Below are 18,720 nucleotides of genomic sequence, written 5' to 3'. Positions count from 1 at the left end.
CTGTATAAATAAATAACAAATCAATGATGTTTCTCATTTTGCTCCAGCATATTTTTTTTGCCATCAGGAGCTTTGTAGCTTCCTCTCTCCCCCATATTTACTTAGCGGAGATCCACACACCTAGCAAAACATGGCTAATTCTAACGCAAACGAGAGCGAGACGTTTGTTCAAAAATAAAGGCTAGTGTCAGTAGCGGTTTAGATTTGCGGCAACAGGCATGGAACAAATGACTGCCTGTTGCTAAATTTCTCTAAAAGGGGGCAGCACAACAAACTTAATCCAGCAAGTCTTTATTACAAGGCAAAACAAGAACATCGCTGCTAAAGATGTGGTGACCATACAGTGAAAAAGGTTGTTTTTATACACTAATTTAAACTAAAGAGACCTCTCAATGCCAAATTTTTATTTACACAAGTATTTTATTTATTTAAGACAGAAGATGTACGTTTGTACTTAATCAATCTCAAATGTTAGAGTTTATTTATTTGCATGTAATGATAATGCAACAGTTTTGTTTATAAAAAAATATTTTAATCAATACAGAATTTTTTTTCTCCGATTGAAGGATTGAACTCAGGACTACTAAGGACCTTCGTATTGTGAGGCACATGCATTAACCCCTGCAACACCGCGCTGCCCAAGTACAATTTATATCTGTTCTAAAAGAACCCACTTTATAAAGATTCACATTTTGCTATAAGTAAGATGCAGTTGTATACGGTGCCATTTTAAACTACTAGTTTTTGAGCTCTTGGAAGCAGCATGAGCTGGTGCACAAGGTGGAGAAGTTCCAGCTGGATCTGTAAACCGGTCTTCTCGAGAAGGGCTGGACTCTTATCCACTCTAGTGTTGCAAGCAGTGAGAGGTGACGGGCAGGGGTAGCAGTTCTTGTTGCCCCCCGGCTTTGAGCCTGTATACGTAAGACTTTAATCCAGTAGACGAGAGGGTAGCTTCCTTACATCTTAGGGTTGGGGGGCGGGTCCTGACAGTGGTTTGTTCTTACTCACCAAACTGAAACTCAGGGTACTCGCCCTTTTTGGATTCCTTCGAGGGAGTACTAGAGAACGCTCCCCTAGGTGATTCCCATGGTTTGTTGGATGGCTTCAACGCTTACATTGGCAACGATAGTAAAAATCTGGTTAGGTGTGATTTGAGAGGAACGATCGCCCAGATCGGAACCCGAGGGGTGTTTTGTTATTGGACTTTTGTGCTCAAAACTGATTGTCCATAACAAACACCATGTTCAAACATGAGGGTGGTTGTGTTATCAGATTTGCGATCTCATGTTTTAGACACTAGTTTGGAGGTAGGAGCATAGCGTTCTACTGATCACCACCTGGTGAGTTGTCTCCGATGGTGCGGGCAGGCTCAAACGCATTGTGAGGGTCTGCTTGGAACGTATAGCAGAGTCTACCGTCAGAGAGTTTCAATTCCCAGAACTTTGAACATGTCACAAGGGAGGCGCTGGACACTGAGTTTACGTGCACCATGTTCTATACCTCTATTGTCGAGACGGCTGATCGTAGCTGTGGCAGCAAAGTGGTATGTGGTAATTCCAGAACCCCGCAAATGCCGTCATCCTAAAGAAGGAGTCCTCCTGGGTTGTTTAGGCTCACTGACGCCGGACGCAGTGAACATGTACTGACAGGCCAAGCGGTGCACAGCTTTAATGGTCGCGGAGGCAAAAACTGGGACATGGGAGGAGTTAAGAGAAGCCATGGAAAACGACTTCCGGATGGCTTCAAAACGATTCTGTACCACCGTACACCGCCTTAAGGTGGGGAAGCAGCGCACTGTCAACACCGTGTATATTAGCGATAGTGTACTGCTGACCTGGACTCAGGATGTTGTGAATCAGTGGAGGGAATACTTCAAAGACCTCCTCAATCCCACCTACATGTCTTCCTATGAGGAAACAGTCCCTGGGGAATCTGTGGTGGGTTCTCATATTTCTTGGGCTGAGGTTGCAGATATAGTTTAAAAGCTCCTTTGTGGCAGAGCCCCGGGGGCAGATGAGATCTGCCCGAACTTCCTTAGGGCTCTGGATGCTGTGGGGCTGTCTTGATTGACAAGACTCTGCAGCATTTCATGGACATCAGGGCCGGTACCTCTGGATTGGCAGACCGGAGTGGTGGTTCCTCTCTTTAAGAAGGGAAACCGGGGGTGTGATAGAGTGTGATCCCACAATGGTTGGAACACATTCGTCTGCCTTCCCAGAAGAGTCTATTCAGGTGTACTGTAGAGGAGGCTACCGCGGAATAGTCGAACCTCGAATTCAGGAGGAGCAGTGTCGTTTTTGTCCTTGTCATGGAACTGTGGACTAGCTCTATACTCTCGTCAGGTTTTTTGAGGGTGCATGGGAGTTTGCCCAACCAGTCTACATGTGCTTTGTGGACTTGGAGAAGGTATTCGACCCTGTCCCTCGGGAAGTCCTGTGGCTTCATCTGGTCATGATCTTCCGCTCTCACTGGATCAGCCGAGTGTGAAGTGACTGGGATGAGAATCAGCATCTCCAAGTTAGAGTAAAAGGGTAAAAGAAACCAGATTTGTTGGCGTATTAATAGATGATAAAATGAACTGGAAATCAAATACACAAAACATACAACATACAGTGGCAAAAAACATTTCAATAATGAATAAAGCAAAATACGTCCTGGGCCAAAAATCACTCTATATTCTCCACTGCTCGCTAGTGTTACCATATCTGAGTTATTGTGCAGAAATACGGGGAAATAACTACAAATATGCGCTACATTCGTTAACTGTGTTGCAAAAAAGATCAATTAGAACAATACATAATGTTGGATATAGAGAACCTACAAACCCTTTATTTATTGAGTCAAAAATATTAAAGCTTGATGATTGGGTAAAATTGCAAACAGCTAAAATTATGTACAAAGCAAATTATAACCTGCTACCAAAGAATGTACAACAATTCTTCTCAACTAAAGAGGAGAAATATAACCTTAGAAGAAAATCTAATTTAAAACATTTGTATGCACGTACATCACTTCAAACCTTTGGCATATCAGTATGTGGAATTAAATCATGGAATGGATTATGTGTTGTCCTGAAGTCAACTGTTAATATTATTTACGTAATTACATTATAATATTTTTGTATTACTTGATAATATTTTGTATTAGTAACTACAATGCTTTAATTTGGAGGTAAAGTTGTTTATATTTATTGTACTTTATAATCGGTAAACACATGATGTCACTTCCGCTAAATTACTTCCTGTTGGTTGACTTCCGGTATTTGTTCGAAAGCTAGAGATACATTTTGTGGTCTTCTGTAGTACTTTCTGTTGCCATCCTACACAAAGCGGCGAAGAAGCAATGCCGTAAGTTGTCTTTAATAAGTTAACAACATGTCAGACACGTTAAAAAAGTGTAATAGTGCCGATATGTTAAATATAACTGTCGAACTAGATACAATGTGTTCAAGTCATTTAGGCAGACGGGAGTCTCCCTCTGCTGGACATTTTCCGACATTACCGTTACACTTTTATATGTCATTGTAAACGAATATGTACAGAGGCAATAAGTGTGTTGTGTGTTGTGTCTCTTGTTCTTTTCAGTTTTTCACCATCTTGTCTATGAAGGAATTGTCAAAAGTAAATGGTCAAGCTTACAACGACGTTCTCTTCATTGACTCCGGTTTGGCTTGGTGTTGAGTTGGCGTTTTTACACGTCTCACGAGAACACTAAAGTGAAAAAGGCACGTTCCGGCTGCCCTAAAGTATCAACATGGCAACTAGTCACAGTGGAAGCAGCAAAACGTCAGTATCCACAGCAAGCGCAGCTCTTGTTAGAGCTAAAGCAGAAGCCGCGAAAGTACGAGCGTCGTACGCAAGCCAAGAAGCTAAGCTTAAACTGGAAGAAGCTAAGCTAAAACTAGAAAAGGCTCATAATCAATTGGAAACAACGAGAATAACCACAGAATTAGAAGTGCTGACATTACAACGAGAAGCAGACGCAGCTGAGGCGGAAGCTCAAGTATTGGAGGAAGCTTCGGGAGCACAATCCACTGGCGATGACAGGAAAACTGAATCAGAAAAGGCAAAAATTGAACGCACAAGTGAATATGTTCAATCACAGATCGACCTTCAACAGCAGTTGTCATCTCCAGCTGCCTTGTGTCCAGCAATAGACAAGCAACCGTATCCGTTAACACAAGCTACCATCAACACCTGGCATCTGGATGAAAATACTCCATATATGCAACCCAGTCCTAATAGAACAAACTTTAAGAGCGATAAAGGATCTCACTTATCCACACCAAACTTAAAGAAACCAGTTAAAGCCACGACAAACTTCGAAGAAAAAAGACAATCTGGCCCAAACATACATGCTCCGCCTTATGTTCCCCGACAGGTTCCACAAGCCAGCATACCGTCTTCAGTGGAACCATTGGCCCACTATTTGGCAACACGAGATCTCATCACCTCAGGACTGTACTACTTCGCTGATAAACCAGAAGATTATCGCGCATGGGAGTCGTCATTCACTACAGCGGTCAGCGGTGCTCACCTCACAACAACCCAAGAACTAGACCTCATGACAAAGTGGCTTGGTAAGGAGTCTGGAGAACATGTGAGACGCATCCGCTCAATGTATGTAAACCATCCAGAACTGGCTCTACACAAAGCATGGGAGAGACTACGTGACTGTTATGCTGCCCCTGAAATCATTGAAAAATCACTATTTGATCGGCTGGACAATTTCCCCAAAATTTCTAATAAGGACAACGCTAGGCTACGCGAACTGGGAGATTTGCTCATGGAAATTCAAGGTTTCAAAGAGGACGGCTATGTCACCGGCTTGTCCTATCTGGATACGTCACGTGGAATTAGGCCGATTGTGGACAAGCTTCCTTATAGCCTTCAGGAAAAATGGACATCTTCTGGGTTTTTGTACAAAGAACATAATAACGGTTGCTTCCCTCCCTTCCACTACTTCTGTGTTTTTGTGTGCTCCGAGGCAAAGAAACGAAATGACCCCAGTTTCACCTACCAGTACAATACAACTGCTAACCTTGACAAACACATTGCAAAAGGTTTTAACTCCAACAGACCCATCACAGTGCACAAAACAGACATTTTAACAACCAATAGTGACCCCAATGAATGTTGTCCTCTACACAACAAACCACATCCCCTTAAGAGATGCAGGACATTCCGAAACAAATCCCTGGATGATAGAAAGGCCTTTTTGAAGGAAAAAGGGATATGTTTTAAATGTTGTTCCTCAGTTTCACATCTCGCCAAACAATGCCAGTCTTCTGTAAAGTGTTATGAATGTGGAAGCACTCATCATGAGGCAGCAATGCATCCTGGTCAATCCTCTCAAATGGCCAAGGCTCCTCCATCCCTTAAAGAGGATGGCGGGGAGGGAGAAGAACAGTATAACAGAGAAGAACAGTATAACATGCCTGATGTTAGCACGAGCTGTACAGATGTTTGCGGTCAAGGTCAGTGGGGGCGCTCATGCTCAAAAATATGCCTTACTAAAATGTACCATAAAGACTTCAAGGACAAGGCCATCAAAGCCTACGTAATTTTGGATGACCAAAGTAATCGATCATTGGCAAGACCAGAATTGTTTAAAATGTTCAATGTGGACAGCAAACCAATCACCTATCATCTCAGAACTTGTTCTGGCCTCGTAGAGACACATGGCAGGGCGGCTGAGGGTTTCCAGATTGAGTCCCTAGATGGTAAAGTTCTCATCTCACTTCCAACACTCCTCGAGTGTCAAGAGATTCCAAATAATCGGAATGAGATCCCAACACCAACTGCAGTTTTGCATCAACCCCATCTCCATCACATTGCCAAACACATCCCAGAATTCGACCCAGATGCACAGATACTTCTGCTCCTTGGAAGAGATGTAATCAGGGCACACAAGGTCAGACAGCAAGTAAATGGACCACACGACGCTCCTTTTGCACAACGTCTGGATTTAGGCTGGGTGGTGATGGGAGAAGTGTGTTTAGGCAATACACACAAACCAACAATTAATTCAATGAAAACAAACGTATGGGAAAATGGACGTCATTCCATCCTTCTACCCTGCACCAGCGTCATGTGTGTTAAGAAGCAACAAACCTTCAACCAGTCCCGCAAATCACAAGAAAGGATGCTGGGATCGACAGTTTTCAACCAAACTGAACACGACAACAAACCTGCTCCATCAATGGATGACCTCCTCTTTCTAAAGATTATGGACATTCAAACCTACAGAGATGGATCCAACAATTGGGTCGCTCCACTCCCATTTAAGGAACCACGTCAACGTTTGCCTAACAATAAGGACCAGGCAATCAAGCGGTTCATGTCACTTCAAGAAACCCTCCAAAAGGAAACCGGAAATGCTGTCACGTTCATAGAAAAGCTCATTGGACCAGATAATGACTCTGAAATCCGACCACAAGTGCAGACCTGCGCTACTTACCTGGAACGTCAGATACTCAACCCAGATCGCTTCCAACGATTTTCCACTTTCACTTCCTTGGTGAGGGGTGTAGCATTCCTCATCCACGTCGCAAGAACATGCAAACGGTCTAATCAAAAAGATGGATGCAAATTCTGGCACAAGTGTCACCAACCACGCACTGCAGATGAAATTGCCCAAGCTAAATATATTATTCTGAGGGCAGCACAAAAGGCAGCCTTCTCAGGAGAGCTTTTAGCTTTACAAGAAAACAAGCCAGTTTCAAGAAACAGCCCTTTGTTGAAACTCAACCCAACATTGGAGGATGGACTCATTTGTGTGGGAGGTAGACTAAAGTGCTCTGAACTCACACTTTTAGAAAAGAATCCTGTAATTCTCCCCAAGAAAAGCCACATCTCTGTGTTGCTCACACACCACCACCATGTGCAGGTGAAACATCAAGGCCGTCATTTTACTGAAGGAGCCATCAGAGCAGCAGGATTGTGGATTCTAGGTGGACGGTCTTTAATCAACTCAATTCTTCACAAATGCACAATCTGTCGTAGACTTCGAGGGAAGGTTCAAGAACAACAAATGGCTAATTTGCCTCCGGAACGTCTTAAATCCTGCCCTCCTTTTACGTATGTGGGAGTCGATGTCTTTGGACCCTGGTCTGTCTTAACCAGACGTACCAGAGGAGGACAAGCAGAGAGCAAGCGGTGGGCCATGATGTTCACTTGTCTTAGTTCGAGAGCTGTTCATATCGAGTTAATCGAGTCTATGGACACTTCAAGTTGTATCAACGCCCTCAGCCGTTTTTTCGCACTTCGAGGTCCAGCAAATCAACTTCATTCTGATTGTGGCACTAATTTTACGGGAGCATGCAAAGAGCTTGGAATGAACAAGGCGGTGCAGAACTTCCTCAGTGAAAAGCAGTGCATTTGGAAATTCAACCCACCACACGCTTCCCACATGGGAGGCTCTTGGGAGTGAATGATCGGGATTGCAAGAAGAATCCTGGATTCAATGTTACTGCAGCATGGGACTCGTATAACCCATGAAGTTCTTTGCACTCTGATGGCGGAAGTCACTGCAATTATAAATGCACGACCACTTCTGCCTGTATCCATAGATCCACAACAACCCTTCATTCTTTCACCAGCAATGCTCCTAACACAGAAGGCAGGAGCTCCACCTCCACCTGGAGAATTCACAGAGAGGGACCTTTACACCAAACAATGGAAGCAAGTGCAAGCATTTGCAAACCAGTTTTGGAGCCGATGGAGAAGGGAGTACCTTCCTTCTTTGCAACAGAGACAGAAATGGAATATGTCAAGGCGAAACCTTCAAGTAGGAGATCTAGTTCTCCTCAAGGACAAGCAAGCTGCACGTAACTACTGGCCTATGGCCATGGTCACCGCCACGTTCCCCGGGATCGACAATTTGGTCAGGAAGGTCGAAGTGAAGACTACAGACCAAGGAACCCCAAAAACATTTTTGAGACCAGTAACAGAAGTTGTTTTACTCCTGCCCAAAGACTAGAGTTATTTGGTGACCTTAGTGGCCTCACATAGGCCAGGCGGGGAGTGTGTTGTCCTGAAGTCAACTGTTAATATTATTTACGTAATTACATTATAATATTTTTGTATTACTTGATAATATTTTGTATTAGTAACTACAATGCTTTAATTTGGAGGTAAAGTTGTTTATATTTATTGTACTTTATAATCGGTAAACACATGATGTCACTTCCGCTAAATTACTTCCTGTTGGTTGACTTCCGGTATTTGTTCGAAAGCTAGAGATACATTTTGTGGTCTTCTGTAGTACTTTCTGTTGCCATCCTACACAAAGCGGCGAAGAAGCAATGCCGTAAGTTGTCTTTAATAAGTTAACAACATGTCAGACACGTTAAAAAAGTGTAATAGTGCCGATATGTTAAATATAACTGTCGAACTAGATACAATGTGTTCAAGTCATTTAGGCAGACGGGAGTCTCCCTCTGCTGGACATTTTCCGACATTACCGTTACACTTTTATATGTCATTGTAAACGAATATGTACAGAGGCAATAAGTGTGTTGTGTGTTGTGTCTCTTGTTCTTTTCAGTTTTTCACCATCTTGTCTATGAAGGAATTGTCAAAAGTAAATGGTCAAGCTTACAACGACGTTCTCTTCATTGACTCCGGTTTGGCTTGGTGTTGAGTTGGCGTTTTTACACGTCTCACGAGAACACTAAAGATTAAGTAAAGAAGTTAAACATTGTACTGATATGATCCAGTTTAAGAGGCTGTTCAAATTAATAGTGCTTACAAAGTACAAAGAAGAAGAATTATGAGAAACACTTTCAACCTTATTGAAAAAAATATATTCTTCATCTTAGTATGTTGGTAATGACTGAATTAAATATTAATTACATGTTACAGAACAGTTGTATTACTCATTCACGGATGTCATTTTACTATTTTGCTGTAAAAAGAGTCAGTAAATGAATGTATATATTTGTGGGCGCTCTGACGTGGGAAAGGGGTAGGATTAAATAAGCTTTGCTTCTTCCCACTCCTTTTCGAACTTGATGTGATGTGAGGTGATATCAAATTGTCCGTTTTGTATCGTAAATGTGTTCATGTTCGAAATAAACTAAGAAAGAAAGAAAGAAAGAATGAAAGAAAGAAAGAAAGAGTCCATGATTCTCGCCTGGAAAAGTGTTAAATGCCATCTCTGGGTTTGGGTGGAGTTCTTGCCTGAAGTATAGGAGTTCAAGTACCTCTTCTTGTCCACAAGTGAGGGGAGAATGGATCGTGAAATTTACAAGCGGATTGGTGCGGCGTCTGCAGAGCTGGGACCTTGATGCGGACTCGTGAGCCATTGTGTTGAAGAAGGAGCTGAGTCGGAAGGAAAAGCTCTCAATTTACCGGTCAATCTACTTTCCCATTCTCACCTATAGTTATGAGCTTTGGGTTATGACCGTAAGGACATGATCACGGGTACAAGCGGCCGAAATGAGTTTCCTCTGTCGGGTGGCGGGGCTCTCCCTTACAGATTGGGTAAGAAGCTCTGTCATTCGGGAGGAGCTCAAAGTAAAGCCGCTGCTCCTCCACATCGAGAGGAGCCAGATGAGGTGGTTCGGGCATTTGGTCAAGATGCCCTTCGGACGCCTCCCTGTGGAAGTGTTTAGGGCACGTCTGACCAATAGGAGGACACGGGGAAGACCCAGGACACGTCGGGGGGACTATGTCTCCCGACTGGCCGAGGAACACATCGGGATTTCCCAGGAGGAGCTGGACGAAATGGCTGGGGAGAAGAAAGTCAGGGCTTCTGTGCTTAGGCTGCTGCCCCCGCTACCTGACCTCGGATAGGCGGCAGAAGATGGATAGTTTTTGAAGTATCTCTGTCATTTGTATTCATTGGTTTCTATAAAAACTAGGGCAAAAAAATCTGTAAAAATTGTAAACCAAATTTTATGTGAAAAAATCTGAGATTTTATTAGGCCTTATCAACCAGGCTTAGATGACAGTAGTGTATAAATTACGGTGCGTTGCTCGTCTTTGCCTTGAAACTGAATGTGCCAGTCTTGTCTTGTTGCGCCCTATAAAGTATGTAAGTATTGTATTAATTACACACTTGCAGTTTGATTGTAACGTGCATTTTGTTACCAAACTTGGAGGCGTCGAACTCACCATGTAAAATAGCTAATGCTCGTCAGTAGCATGTATATGGCAAAGCCAATGTAAATTAGCATCAAGCTAGTGCATTTTTGAAACTATCGAGTATTTTCTATCAGGCACACTTGCTTTGTTGGAATTAAAAATTGTAATATTACCTAAAAGAAGTTTGGCTTAGTCCGTTCTGAGTGCTTAAGTCATTGTTTTCTCTTTTTTTGAGCCGGTGTTTGGACTGCAAACAAATGTGACGTCACAGGCAAGAGAGTTATCAAAATATGGCACCGTTTGATCAATACCCGTAATTCAATTGGTGCCAAATTTATTTTTGTTGGCCAAACTGTTGCACTGAACCCCACACAGTAATGTTGGAGAACAAAGCGTGTTTATTCGACTTTATCTTTGTTGATCAAACTGTTGTTTTTTTTTAAATTGATAATAAAAAGAGAAGAATTTGATTTTTACATTATTTGTGGAGTTGTTTTCCTGTCAAAAAATTACTTTAAATGATAGTTCTCGTGACATGTAATTTTTTTGAATGTTTTGCAGTGTAGTTCATTTATTACATATTTTGAATAAGCTGTGGATCTGTCAGATTTCCAATTAGAACAAATATATATAGCTCATATTGGAAGTGTGATGAAAATCTCTCATCATCTCTTATTTACAAACAAAAAGTAGTGCTTTATAGTATTAGCACCCTAAACAATTCACAAATGCTCTCAATGTGTGGGTACAAGAATGTTTCAGCTAAAAAAACACTATTCATGCATGATACATACATTGAGAATTTCTGCAAATTGTGGACGACAGAGCTGTCTGCTTCCTTTGGTGGTGTTTTCTGTAATTATAATTATTACTATGATTGGATATAATCAATTAAAACAGGAGAGCAATTTGACAATTAGCTCTGACTATGTGCTTTAACTCCCATCCAGTGTATACATTTAGGTCTGTGTGGTATAAAACGAGTACAGCATCAATACAGTATTTGTTTTCCAAATCTTGTGCTTTTTGAGTTTAAGGTTATTAAAAACACTTAAAAAACTAATCATACGTTCAAAAAAACAGGAGCTAATTTAAAAATGAGCCTTAAAATATTGTAACTTTCTTTAAAAAGCTGCTGTAAATTCCTAAAAAAAGCCAGCAAAATCCTGATGAGGACATCATTAAAATGTAAATGTTTTGTAATAAAGGTGACTCTTATGTTATATTAATAATAGATTAGAACTTTTCAAGACACTGTATGTGAGGAACTCGCATGGCTGCAGTTTTTGTGACCCCAAGGTGCAGGAACCAGGAGACGGTGAGAAGGTAAGATGATTTTTAATATCATCAAACACAAAAGTAGCAGTCTTGCATGTAAACGTTCCACAACACAAAGTGCTCTTCGAGCACTGAGGAGTGCTCAAGTGAAGCATAAATAGACACATGCTGATTGGGAGCCGGTGTGGACCAGCTGCCAATCAACGGCGGGTGAGGAAAAAACACAGCGGAACAAACAGGAAATGGAACAAAATAAGAGCACTTATGGGAATTAAATACAGAGCACTGATGGGAATTAAATACAAAAACAAGGAAACAAACAGAAATGAAGTGACGGATCATCACACTCTAAGCACTTTACAGATACCAATGAGAAGCCAACATTTATTCACTCAACATTATTAATGGTGGGAAGCTACATTTGTAAAGGTGGCTGCCAATTTGCGCCCAAACCCATTCATACACCAGTGTGAGCGGCACTGTAAGCAAGGTGGGTGAAGTGCCTTGCCCAAGGACACAACGGCTGTGACAATGGCGGAAGCTGGAATCGAACCATGCAGGAACCCTCAAGTTACTGGACACAGTCACTCTATACCAGGGGTCGGCAAACTTCAGCATACAAAGAGCCATTTGAGCCCATCCCCCACCAAATAAAACTCACCTAGAGCCGCAAACTCTGTTTTTCCCTAAAATGACAATAACACTACTTTTAGTTTCATTACATTTAGGCTATGACATTTATGAAATCAATCACTAGACCAGGGGTGTCAAACTCATTTTAGCTAATAGGCTGCATGGAAGGAAATCTGTGTACACACGGGCCGGACTATTAAAATCATGGCATTAAAACCAAAAAATAAAAACAACCTCAGATTGTTTTCTTTGTCTTACTTTGACCAAAAATAGAACAAACATATTCTAAAAATATAGAAAAAAATACCGGCAACAGTAAAGTTTAGATCCATGAAGAGAAGAAGAAAGTGAATGACTGTTTATGACATAAAAATGTGTTTTTTTTAATGAATTAAGTAACGTTTATGACAATCTTTTTCCAAAACACTATAGTATGTGAGATGTAACAGGATAATGCATACATTTATCATTTGTTTTCAAAACGGTTACAAAAAAGTGGAACCCCAAAAATTTACTGAGGGACCCCATTTTTATGACTTGATAGGGTCCCTGGGACCCCATTTTGAAAATTACTAGTGCCAACAGGGAGTGAGTATTGGTGCGTGCAGGCCACTTCGAATACTAAACAAATATCATCCTGGGGACCATAGATAATTCATTTGGGCCAGCTCAGGCCCGAGGGCCTTGACTTTGACACCTCTGCACTAGAAAGAATATGACTCAGCAAGTATTTTTGCTGATCATCTTTTCAAAACTGCTCTTTTTCGTTCGTCTCCACCTTGGTAGTATTTTTCCGCGAATGCTGTGTGTTTGTCCTGGAAATGTAATTCCACATTAGATTTTTTTGTTGTTTGCTATTTTCTCCTCACATATTGAAGCACACAGGTGAACCAACCTCGCTAACAGTGAACACAAATAAATCTGTTGTTCTATTTTCATCAGAAAGGTTTTCCTTTTTGATTTGTCTTTTGCTAAAAACAATACAATTGCTTGGCAGCAAAAGATGACATAGGGGGTCGTACGTACATTTCAATAGACAAAATATTGCAAGATCAAAAATTCTCTAAAATAAAAACGGTTACATCAAAATAGACGAACAGAACACCTTGGGTTCCCCCCGAGAGGTGCTGGACGAAGTGGCTGGGGGGAGGGAAGTCTGGGCTTCCCTACTTAGGCTGCTTCCCCCGCGACCCGACCTCGGATAAGCGGAACAAGATGGATGGATGGATAAAAATACAATTAATTATTGACGTTTTTTTAAAGCCAAAGATAGCCATTGTGGAGGCATGAAAGAGTCGCATGTGGCTCAACAGCCACGGGTTGCAGACCCCTGCTCAATACCATCTGAGCCACGTTGCCCCACAAAATAATAAATCCACATAGTGGAAAACATGTCAATAAAATATAAAGAATCATTAATTGTACGTTCGTCATAGCAAGTAGGGTTCTTGCTACTACATAGATGATTTAAAGAAAATTGGTACAATTGTGAGGTGAGTCAATAAAAAGTGACTGCTCAAAGTTTCCATTCCTGAACCCTGCAGAGGGAACAGAGTGGGCATTATTGCCATCTAGTGGATTTTAGAGAACAGACCGTTCTGGTAGAGCTTCAGAGCCATTAATCACTAAAGTACAGTACAGTTGACTGGTTCTAGCCGGTTCAAGGAAATTAATTCAAAGCTTTCTGTCTCTTCTTACTTTAAAACACACATTTTAACCTTCACCATGCCATTTATCTGTGACAATATATGTAAGGCTTTCAAATGATCTTTTTCCCCCCCTCCTTTACCATGTAAGGTGTCCGAGAGTCGTATGGCTCATTTTACATCCAGGTTTGCTTCTTGAATTACTGTCCCCGCAGACCATCTCCTGATGAAAAAGCCAATGTTTTTGAGCAGCGACGCCACAATGTGCTGAGCAGGGTGATATCTCAGGGCCCTACGGTGGAGGAGGGTATAGTGCAGACATGCTTACTGCCTCCTTTTCAGCCAGGGATCGATCATATGCGCCGCTCTACAGCTGGCAAGGTGCATGCAGCCAAGGTGAATGATCGCATGCAGCGTCAGTCACTTGGCTCTCAACAGATGCAATTTTGGGATGGACTGCTGCAGTCTCAGTAAACCATTGCTTTAAAAACACAATGTGTCTTTGGAAAACCACTAAAACACCAGTAATGTTAGGAGAGAAGTAATTTATTTAATAGTTAGACAGCGAGTAGCATCATACCATGCAATCAAAATGGTAAAATACAGACATGGAGATGGGAACTACCTACAAATAACGTGAAAGGGGACTTTACAAGTTTATTTTATTAAGGTGCACCATATGATTTTTTACCTGGTAAATTATAAGAGAAACTAGTAAACTGCCACATCTTTGTTTTAGTATGCAGAAAGGTTACAGTACAGGCATGCTGAATCAGTCAAGTTCATACATTAATTTAAGCTTTGAAATCAACAACATGCTGACTGTCTGAAATATGCTCAATACTATGAATTTGAATAGAATACGAATAGGTTTCAGATTGGAAAGTGGTTTGGCTTTTGAACCTAAATAAAACAGAAATGTAGAAAAAGAGACCTGTGGAAATGCAAGAATAAAATATTTACAATGTAATGTTCTGAATAAAGTAAATTTTACAAAGTTCAGGACATTAAATTATTTTGGGGAAACTGACTTTCAAAAATCTGTAGTGGGTTGAGAATATTTGTGCCATTCATTTAAAAAAAAATATTTAAAAAATCAAGAAATTTTAGCCTATAGGTGTATTTTGCCAGAGAATATTAGTTTTTTTAAACATTTTGGATAGCTACTATTCCTTATGTAAGTAGCGATGCCACACAAAGGTCGTCACAAAAATGCCCCTCTAAAAAACATAGAAATTCCTATTTTATCCTGAATTTACTTCAACAAAAACTAATACAATTATTTATGTAAAATGTCAATTTAAATCACTGGCTTTCATTTTTTTATTTATTTGTCCATAAGATGGTGCTATTTTTTCCCATTCAAAGCATGCAGAAAAAAATATTACCTTTTACTGTTTTCCACAAGGGTGCCTTGAAACTGAAGTGTTTGCCACGTTTTGAATTATGTATGTAAAAAAAAGTTAATTGGTTCATGTTGACTTTAGCTGTGTTTTTGTTTTACATTGATAAAGTTTAAAAAAAAAAAAAAACGGTGGATTTATTCAATGTACTTTTCTTTGTTGAAATCCCCCTACAACTTAATTTTTGATATGCACTTTATACACTTCTGACTAAGGTAGTTTTAAGAACACACAAAATCTTTACAGAAGTTATTGGGAAGCTGACCTGCTTTGTCTTTGGGTCAAATGCATGAATACGTAATATAATAACTAGCTTTTTTTTTTTCAATTCAGAGAATTTCTATTACAACAAACTTGACGATGAAAAGAAAGAAGAGAGAAAGGAGCTTTCGAAGTGCAGGAACTTTTGTGGGACATCTTTGTGTTAAAGAAAGCTAATCAGTGGAACTATTTTGGAAAGTTATTACTTAGCCGTAGTCTTTAAACTATATGCCGTATATTGTTGTTTATTAGTTTTTACAAACTTATTTCGTTACGGACTCTTTTAAACGTATTTATGGAGGAGTATGAAGCCGAACTCGAAGTGGCGACCTGAGCTCCCCTACTACTCCGACTTTGTTGGGTAAATGTGGGGAAAAAAGGGAAGCAGCACACGAGTGGAAAAAAGGTAAATAACATAAAATATTATGTATTTACATTATTACATGTTGTAAAAGTAGTCCATGACACTCCATTTGTGTAGTTATTAGCCTCAACCCAAGTGAACAGAATGCTAATGCTAACAAGCTAACGCTAAAGTCGATATGTTCGTGTTGTCGGTGTGAGATAAACCCTGACATTTACTATTTCTATATTGTTATTTACAGCTGAAATGAACCAAAAGGAACCGCCTGACCCCCACAAATTCATTATTTACTCAGAGGACGACGTTCTGCCTGTTGGTCATTGCGGACAAAATCCCAACTTTTTATGAACAATTTGGGACAGTTTAATTCTATAAATCATCGTTTTGTATATTATTGCTTCGTATTTAAAATAATTACTTTTTAGTGAGACAACTGTGACCTAAACTGTCTGTTTCTTTACATGATATCAGTAGAAAAATACAGTAAACCACTCCGTCATACGTCATCAGCCTGATTTGTATAAACTACCCTGAACTGTGAAATGTGGTGGAAACATAAACCACACACTTCTACAGGAACCTATAGATCCAGGAACCATAAGTTCCTGGTGGAAAAGGGCTTATTGAGGTCTCACATAACTTCATGCATGACGGCAACTTTTTCTTTTGGAATCGGTCTTGCAAATAACCCCCAAAATGCAAAGAAAAACACACCCAGCATTAACCTTCCAATGCTTTTGACTTGAGATCTTGAGTGATTGTCAAGTAAGTCAAATTATGAATTGCTCGACCTGAGGGGTGTTGGATGGTATAAGTTCCACTGTAGCTAGATAGGTAACCTAATACATGTAATAAAGAGCCCCTCCCTGTAGCTTATTCATGACTTTACTGGGAAAGGCAAGACTCGCTCTTAGGGGCATTTTCCCTGCAGATGTCAGAGTAAAGAGGAAAGGACAGATGCAGCATAAAACTCTGCATACTGCACACTGCATGCATACTAGTTTTTCCAACTCTGAATACTGCAGTGTTTCACTAACCTACTGACACCAATTGATAAGGACGGCTGCATGCAGCATGGAGCTGATCGCAAATCTCAGTGAGAGCGATTCAGCATGATGATTCAGCAATCTGTTCTTTGTCAGCTCAATAAACAAAAGTGCTAGTTAAACACTTCAGATGAGGTGAGGACGCCGTAATGGAAAATAAAGCTGCTGGAGCTAATTTTGCTCTATACATTCAGCGGGTTCAAGCCAGACCTGAGGCTCTTCAAAGTCATGTCCTCTTCCTGCAGGGAGAAGGAAGCACAAAGTGCTGCACTGCTGCAGCAAAAACTGACGGCTCATACTCAACGATTTGAAAAATGAAGCAACCTTTATCCAGCGGATGACGAAACACAAAGAGTGGTGCTAACTATTGTACCTCACCTGCTGACTAAAGAATGGATCATCTCCACTCTGTCGCAACTGCGGTTCGGCCAAAGATTGATATTTTTTTTAGTGCACTGCAGAATGGCAGCAGAACAGAATGCAGAATCAGGACATGGCACAGTGGAACCTGTAAAGGAGACTTCAATGGGTTATGGGACACTTTTCAACTACTCCTCCCAGGATTATAGAGGGGGGTGTCCAATGTTTACTTAACTCAATTTTAGCCAAGAGGTGACTGACAGCAGAAAGAAAACGGACCGCGGCACTAAAGAGTGTAATACTGCAACACCCGGAGCTAAGGTGCACTCACAGGGTCCGCTAATGGTAACATTCCCATCCTTAAATGTTAATTAGTTGGCTGCTTTTACAAATGAGGAAAAACTCCATTAAAAAGTGTAGTTAATTGAAGAGTCAATTCTTATTGGGTCTACTGATTGATTAAAGCAGGGTTGTTAAAACTTTTACCATAGAGGTCGTGTACAGAAAAACTGAAGAATGTGGGGTTGTTGCTCAAATAAATAATTTGTTAAGACAAAATAAAAATGAAACTAGTAATTCTCATAATTCATCATCCAATAGATATATTACATTTAATAGATAATTAATTATTTGTATTTCAAGATTAATCACAAAAAAACAATTTATTCAATTTATTCTAAATCGTAAATGTTTGTGGGTTACCTCAAAGGCAGTGCAGGTTGTTATACGTGTGATCAGGTCAGTGCAAAGATGAGTGAGGAGACTCTAACACTTGTGCTTGCTGGCAATTTTTTAAGTCTGGGTGTAAATACACACCCAGACTGTGCTTTGAATAAAACTGTTAGCTTTGAGCAAATAAATGATGTCAATTCAAGTAAAACATTTAAAAATAATTGTTTTATTATTATTATTAATAGTTTTAGGTTGATTTGAATTAATTTCATTAAAATTCTGCAAGCAAGCAAAAACCTGTAAGTAATCATGATTAATCCCAATTTTAAAAACATTTTTATTTTATTTAAAAAATATAGATTTTCAGAGAACTAATTTCTAGCATATCCAAAAGACCAACAAAAAATGGCGGCAATGCCACACTTTGGACATCCCTAGATTACAGCGAGGTACATTATTGATTATCAGGCAGTTTATCGAATTTTAAGTCATGGTAAATGTTATTTTTTGTCAGTGATGTATGTTTTGGTCCTGGGGTGCAACCGAAATTTACATTTTTAAGCTTAAAAAGTTTGTGAAACTCCTTTTTAGATCCCCACTGTCCAACTTTTTTTGAAATGGTAGTAGATTTTGAGCCAGTTTGAATTTTCTTCTGTGACTATGAAAGTACAGTATAACAAAAATGTAACAGTTAATTAAAACGTTCAAGAATGCCCCTGATGAGGCTGATACCTGCTATTGAACATATGACAGGTGATGTACTCTCCAGCTGATTATGCTATTGAGAAAGCTCTCCCATCAGGTGAAGAGCGGGCTCATTCTTTGAGGTGTTTGCAGTATGACGAGTGCAAAGGGTTGCAGAGGAGAGAGGGAGAGAAAGGAGGTTGACCCTGAGGTTGCAGTCCCCTTTAAAAGTCGCATCCCGCCTGGATACGCAGAGCTCATGCAGGATCTGCTGCGGCAGTAGGG

At 40.4% G+C, this 18,720-nt stretch overlaps 1 protein-coding gene across 2 annotated transcripts; it reads left to right on the top strand.

The window, feature by feature from the left end:
* The first annotated feature begins 3,068 nt into the window (after positions 1-3,068).
* On the top strand, positions 3,069-10,569 carry LOC133554805 (uncharacterized). Of its 2 annotated transcripts, XR_009807220.1 has the most exons (3): positions 3,069-3,347; positions 3,585-8,310; positions 8,548-10,569. XR_009807220.1 is itself a non-coding variant. In XM_061903976.1 (2 exons), the coding sequence occupies exon 2, from the start codon at positions 3,754-3,756 to the stop codon at positions 7,429-7,431; it is 3,678 nt and encodes a 1,225-aa protein (XP_061759960.1). In that variant the 5' UTR covers positions 3,069-3,347; positions 3,585-3,753; the 3' UTR covers positions 7,432-8,603. The 2 variants fall into 2 exon arrangements, 1 of the variants encoding a protein (XP_061759960.1); XM_061903976.1 differs by having other exon boundaries at positions 3,585-8,603.
* The last annotated feature ends 8,151 nt before the right edge of the window (positions 10,570-18,720 follow it).

This window comes from Nerophis ophidion, linkage group LG06, assembly GCF_033978795.1.
Source record: "Nerophis ophidion isolate RoL-2023_Sa linkage group LG06, RoL_Noph_v1.0, whole genome shotgun sequence".
Classification (NCBI taxonomy): Eukaryota; Metazoa; Chordata; class Actinopteri; order Syngnathiformes; family Syngnathidae; genus Nerophis; species Nerophis ophidion.
Note: the sequence above shows the minus strand (reverse complement) of the source record. Positions and strands in the feature narration are given on the sequence as shown.

Coding starts and splice junctions, on each gene's coding strand:
- LOC133554805 (XM_061903976.1), top strand. CDS start 3,754: ATGGCAACTAGTCACAGTGGAAGCAGCAAAACGTCAGTATCCACAGCA.